This window comes from Sabethes cyaneus, chromosome 2 (genome assembly GCF_943734655.1).
Source record: "Sabethes cyaneus chromosome 2, idSabCyanKW18_F2, whole genome shotgun sequence".
Taxonomy (NCBI): domain Eukaryota; kingdom Metazoa; phylum Arthropoda; class Insecta; order Diptera; family Culicidae; genus Sabethes; species Sabethes cyaneus.
Genome location: NC_071354.1, coordinates 114,142,057 through 114,149,137, shown reverse-complemented (window position 1 = coordinate 114,149,137; position 7,081 = coordinate 114,142,057). Strand labels below are relative to the sequence as shown.

Sequence of the window (7,081 nt, the reverse complement as noted above, 5' to 3'; positions counted from 1 at the left end):
CTTCCCGGACAGATGGAAGCGACAGAACGTGGTCCTATTGCCGAAGCCGGGAAAACCTCCGGGTGTCCCCTCGTCATATAGGCCGATAAGTCTACTCGATACTGCCGGCAAGGTGCTGGAGAGGGTTATCCTTAACAGACTCGTACAGTACACGGAGGGTACAAACGGTCTGTCAAGGAACCAATTCGGCTTCCGAAAAGGCAAATCTACGGTGGATGCCATCTTGTCTGTCACTAAGACAGCCGAGGTGGCAATCCAGCCCAAGAGGACAGGTATTCGTTATTGCGCAGTTGTCACGCTCGACGTGAGAAATGCGTTTAATAGCGCTAGCTGGGACTCCATAGCTAGCTCGCTTCGGAACGTCCAAGTGCCGGTGTCGCTGTACAGAATTCTGGAAAATTATTTCCAGAATCGTGTGCTATGCTAAAACACGGAGGAGGGTCAGAAATGCGTTCCAATCACCTCAGGGGTTCCGCAAGGTTCCATACTGGGCCCGGTGTTGTGGAACGTCATGTATGACGAGGTGTTGAAGCTAAAGTTTCCGGTAGGGGTGGCGATTGTCGGCTTTGCGGACGATATCACCTTGGAAGTCTACGGTGAATCTATCAGAGAGGTTGAGTTGACGGCTGCCCACTCTATAAGCATTGTTGAAGATTGGATGCGATCCAGGAAACTGGACCTAGCGCATCATAAAACGGAGGTTATCGTGGTTAACAACCGCAAGTCGGTGCAGCAAGCAAGTATCAGTGTCGGGGACTGCACTATTTCGTCAATGCGGTTCTTAAAACTCCTTGGAGTCATGGTCGATGACAAGCTCAAGTTCGGGAGCCACGTCGACTATGCCTGCAAGAAGGCTTCCACAGCTATTTCGGCATTGTCTCGTATGATGTCTAATAGCTCTGCGGTATATGGCAGCAAGCGAAGGCTTTTAGCCAACGTGGTCCAGTCCATACTCAGGTATGGCGGGCCGGTGTGGTCATCGGCGTTAGGTACCAAAAGCTATCTAGCCAAGCTGGAAAGCACCTATCGTCTCATGTGCTTAAGAGTGGCGAGTGCGTATCGCACAGTTTCACATGACGCAATCTGCGTCTTAGCGGGTATGATGCCTATTGGTATCATCATCAGCGAGGACGTAGAGTGCTTCAACCAACGTGGAACTAGAGGCATACGGAGTACCACAAGATCGGCCTCGATGATCACATGGCAGCGGGCATGGTCTGATTCCACAAAAGGCCGGTGGACACATAGACTTATCCCGGAACTATCCGGATGGGTCAACAGGCGTCATGGCGAAGTCAACTTCCACCTGACACAGATTCTGTCAGGGCATGGTTGTTTTAGACAGTATCTGCACAAATTTGGGCATGCGGAGTCCCCCGAGTGTCCCGAATGCGCGGACGTTGAGGAAACTGCAGAACATGCTTTCTTCATATGCCCTCGTTTCGAGGGCGTGAGAAGCAACATGATGGCAGTTAGCGGACAGGACACTACTCCGGATAACTTAGTCCAAAGGATGTGTTCTAGCTCGGACGTCTGGGGTGCGGTCAATGCGGCTGCTACCCAGATCGTACTTGAGCTACAAAGCCGCTGGAAAGCCGATCAACGGCGAATAAACAGCCTAACTACCATAGTCCAGTAGTTATCTAAGAGCGTGCGTTAAGCACAATAGCCCCTCCCTGAAGTAATACCGATAAGGTGGTTCCAGGGGGGATTGAGGCTGGAGACTCGAGTAGGGTTTTAGTGGGTCTGGATCTTCACGATCTTCACGGGATACCAAACCCCACTCCCTGAGCTGTCTTCTCAGGTGTCTGATAGCAGATTTCCCCACTCGTTAAAAAAAAAAAAAAAAAAAAAAAATACATACATACATACATACATACATACATACATACATACATACATACATACACGCATACACCACACACATTGAATACAATCAACATTTGATTGATATGTTTTGATTTCACACGTTTTAACGGTTTAATACACGGTGCTTAAGTGTTAAAGTTTGAATAACTTTTGAATGAACCGTCCGATTTCAAATAACTCGGTTTCGTTTGATAGATCTCAGCAGCAATTTTCAAATAATAATAAAATGTGTGATGTTTTTCATTGAATTAATGCTTATATGTTACAAAAATATGTTTTAAATACTATTTTTTCACATTTATTTATGTAACTTTCAAACTACAAGTCCAATCGTCATGAAATTTGGAAGTTAAGGGTTTGCAAGGCTCCTCTTTCATATGCAATCAACTTTGTTCAATTCGGTGAAGGGACCTATAAGATAATGAAGTCCCATATTTTTCGTATTTTTATACATAACTTTTGAAACTAAAAGTCCGATCAGTATGAAATTCAATAGCGACCTATGGGACACCTAGACCTTTCATTTGGCACTAAGAACATTAAAATCGGTCCAGCCATCTCCGAGAAAAGTGAGTGAGATTGAAAGCGTTACACACACACACACACACACACACACACACACACACACACACACACACACACACACACACACACACACACACACGCACACACACACGCACACGCACAAGCACACGCGCGCGCACACGCACACGCACACACACACACACACACACACACACACACACACACACACACACACACACACACACACACACACACACACACACACACACACACACACACACACACACACACACACACACACACACACACACACACACACACACACACACACACACACACACACACACACACACACACACACACACAGAAAATGCTCAATTTTCGAAACTGAGTCGAATGGTATATGACATTCGGCCCGCAGGACCTTCTTTCCATTTCCGGTTTTCCAAGTGATTTCTATACTTTTATACTTTATATTTATATAGTAGAAAGACAAAACCATAAGACTTACCATGAGTGAATTCAACCTTTCCATCCAGTAATCGGGGTTTGCTGTTGATTGGGCTAGTCGATTGACGGTCGAAGCTGCGGTTATAAATAAGAAATATTGATCAGATTATATTTAGTATTGGGCACCGCTAATTCACTAGCCGATACAATTGGCTGATAATCGTGGAAATTAATAGTTTTTGAAACGATGGTTCTATAATTGATGAAGGGACGATAGGGGAAAGAAGTGAAAATTTTTGATGAAGGAGGGGAAACAGCGTTAAGGTGAGGAGGGGGGGGGGTATTGGTAGCTACGCTTAACAAGTAGTCGTTTTGACTCCTACCGTTTGTCCAATGCTGGAAGGTGCATGGGTCGAACCAAGCTATAATCTAAGATTAAAAACATGAGATTAGTCAATCGTGGAAATTTCGCTAATCACTAATCGCATATATCTTTTATCTATTATCTATCTATTACACAATTTTTCTTAATGAAACTGGGATCAAAACCTATTATAATGGATAAAATGCTTTACAGATTATTATTTTTGGATCAGTCCCGGCGTAGTGGTTAGCATTCAAGCCTCTCACGCCGAGGACCCGGGTTCAAATCCCAACCCCGCAGAAGTCACGAATGACCCAAGCTGCTTAAAGTGACTATAAAATTAAAAAAAAATAAAAAAGTTTATTATTTTAAATTAAACAGCAAGAATAAGGATCAGGAACAATTCGGTAAGTCTGAGTTTATAAACTAGGGTTTCGTGATTGGTCGGTTAGCGAATTAGCGGTGCCCAACACTGATTGTATTTATATAAACAAAATTTACTGCTCGTACCATTTTTCGCATTTTCAGACGTATTTTGCTTGCTAGCATCTAATTCTGCTAGTCCGTCGAATATATATTTCTGAAAGCTTACACTTGCACCTTTCAAAAATGGAAGAATATCGATATCTGGGTTTTTGGACTATAAAAAAACAAGAGATTTGCAAAATTATAATAGAGCTGGTTAAATCGTAGTTGATTTACAGACTTACCTTGAATTCATGCAGTTTTACTAAACCCTCACGACTAGTTTCCGTGTTTGAGATAAGTTTGAATATGACAGACACTTCTTCGTGTGTTTCGTAAACCGGCCGAGTACCAAATTTATGCTGGCTGTTGTTGTTTTCACTGTTAGAAATATTTACCACTGAGGTATGCTGATTGTGTGTGTTGACCAAATTAAACGTAGACTCTTTGCTAAGATTTTTCAATATACGAAGGATATAGCTGTTTAGTTCGGAATGACTAGGGATCTTATTCAAATGTTGCAAAATTGCATTTCCTTTTATTTTTGTCATATTATGAATGATTGTTTTAATGGTTCGTAGAGGTGTGTCAGAAGGACGTTGTTGCCACCATGCACTTGGTAATGCTAGCATAAATTCATGAACTTCCAGTAGTACTGCGTCATATTCCAAATCCTGAAGCCGATCCGGAATCACCTGAAAATAGAATTTATTTACTGTTTGGATTTTATAGCCTCATATTTATAAATTCATTAAAGATATTCCCAACTAAAACTGAATATTACGTCCTACGTCATCATTTCGTATACCCCATGTGGATGTCTAGCTTGAAGTTTTTTACATAACATAGCAAAATTTCAGAAACTTTTTTGTTTACCTTTGTTATAGGTACTATAGCAAAGGATTAAAAATTGGTCGAAAGCACGAAGTTGATTCGAGGCTCGAAGGGCCAAGTCACATATGGGTCATTCCATCTCAAACGTACACAAAAATCGGAAAAATTGGATTCGAGCATCAGTGATTTCAACCAAAGTTGGCATAATTGTTCATTCCGGCCCCACAACCAATTTCCCAAAGTTTTGAGTTGATTGATCAATCCGCCTAGCAGTGGCGCTACATCCTTTTTTAACAGATTTTCAAAAAAAGTCATTTTTCGGGTTTAAATATCTCTGAAACAGTTTGATGGGAAGACATGCCAATATACTTTTTCTATGGATCTTTGGCCGCGCAATCGAATGATGTTATCAGTTTTTATCTAATTTTTTAACATCATACATTTTTGTGCAATTTAAAACGAAAAATGCGAATATCTCAAAACACCCCCAATTTTATTTTCAAATAAGGCTTATACGAATTTGGAAAAAAGTTTATGTCACCCCCCCCTTCAAAAATTTTCGAAATTTGAAGGGGCGAAAAAATAAAGTGCAATAATGTTGCATTCTTTAATGGAAGCAGATTTTTACAATTCAACAAGTTTACATCTCTAAATTACCCAATTCGTGCAAAGTTGAAGTAATTATCCCGTTAGTCTCGATCAACTATCCTACACCATCTATGCTTTCTTTCTGCTACAGGTCACAGGTGACTATTGTGCTTAACCTTTAAGTTCCGACGCCCAAAATTAGAGTGCTTGGAATTAGACTTTTGGCTCCATTTACTTTAAATTTTGTTCCATTTTGATTCAACTTGTTTCAATAGAACCGAATTTTGCTGTCATAGGTAGTAGATAAGATTAAAATAGAAATACAACATATTACACACTCCGGAACATCAGCTTTCGGTGCTTTCGGGGCTCCAAATTGCCTACCTAATATCCTACCTACCCTAATTTTGGATGTAAGGGACGAAAAACTTAAAGATACAATTTTGTAGTATGCATTGGACGCATGCAGAAAGGATGTCACTGAACTGTTCGAAACTTTTCTGACTATTGTCATATTGCGATTATCATTGGGATCAACGGTGGCCCCGACCATTACATCATATCAAGTCACGTTAAGTTATATTGCTTTTTACTGAGCTTTAGTATGAAAATGTACGAAAGTGGAATTAAATTGGAATAACACTTTCATTGCTAGGCAGTCAAAACAGTTTATCTCTCCAAACATTTCAATAGTTCGTTAAATCCTAGAGCATTCGAAGAAAGATCTAAATATTTATACTGATCTTATAACAGGACATTGTCCAAACCGCTATCTGAAGCTTATGGGGAAACTGCAAGGTGATATATGTCGATTCTGTGGCACAAAAAAAGACTCGGAACACCTGTTATGCCGATGTCCGGCATTTTTCAATTAAAGATCAAGGTTCTTCGACAGAGGGCTGTTAGAAACCCTGATATTTGGAAAACAACTTCCAGCGCAGTACTGCACTTCATCCGAAGTGCAGCGCCGGACTGGACAAATGCTATTAGTCAAACAATGACAATCGCTTCTGATAGTGGTGCGTTTGCATCCTTAATATATCAAAGATAAACACGTTATTGTTGAGAACCAGCATTAGCTGAGGAATGGGATGATATTCATATGGCTAAATGGTTGACCAAGAAACAAGCGGTTTCAAACGTGAATGGTGTCAGAGATTTTTTTTCTTAAAAAATGTCAACTAACCAAGTGACATGCAAGTAAAAAACAAAATTCAAATGAAGGTCAAGTTACACGTTTATGGCTCTCTAAGGTGATCCTGTAGCACTCCACTATTTTCAAGTTGATTCATCTCAGCCAGAATACTTACTTTACTTGCCTGAATAAAAAAATGTTAAAAGTTTTGGTTTAAACTAAAATTTAAGTACTGTACAACTTTTTTGTATTGAACTTTTATTAATCTGGAACTATATACACTGGTTTCTTCTCCTTTGTTTAGTTATTGAAGGTCTGATGTTATTATTTTTTTCTTGCCCCCCCCCCCCCTTTAACAATATTTCGAGACCAGGACATAAACTTTTTTTCCAAACTTGTATAAGCCTAAATATGCTTAAAATGTTCGCCAGAAAATTCTACATAAGAATCATGTAACTAGAAAAAACAATATTGGTAGTTTGGGAGATATGGAGTTTTGAATATCTGGGACATGCTTAATTCTATCTGAATTGTTAGTGAAAGTATGTTTAAACACGTCTACCTGAAGCTTCCGGACATTTTCATGACTAAATAATGTATTTTAATCAAAAAGATGCATTTGCAACATTGAATCAACATAATAAATGTTCGTGTTCTAGGAACGTTTGCATATATTTAAATAAAAGTAACAAGTACAAATTTTTATGGTTTTATTCTTTTATTATGCTAGTTATGTGTGCAATATAATACATTGTTATGTCGACTAACATGATATTTCACTCCTAAAATTATTCGAAACTTCGAAGTAATTTCGAAACTTGAAAATGGTTTTATTAACACTTCATTTCACT

General features: G+C 39.8%; 1 protein-coding gene across 1 annotated transcript in view; it reads right to left on the bottom strand.

Annotated features, from left to right (window-relative positions):
* Positions 1 to 7,081, bottom strand: part of LOC128734832 (protein mini spindles) — a 234,428-nt gene that overhangs the window by 20,141 nt on the left and 207,206 nt on the right. The window contains exons 12-14 of the mRNA XM_053829197.1: positions 3,919 to 4,368; positions 3,719 to 3,848; positions 2,906 to 2,979 (exon numbers count right to left, since the gene is read on the bottom strand). Coding sequence (XP_053685172.1) covers positions 2,906 to 2,979; positions 3,719 to 3,848; positions 3,919 to 4,368 — 654 coding nt within the window. The remainder of the gene's footprint in view (positions 1 to 2,905; positions 2,980 to 3,718; positions 3,849 to 3,918; positions 4,369 to 7,081) is intronic.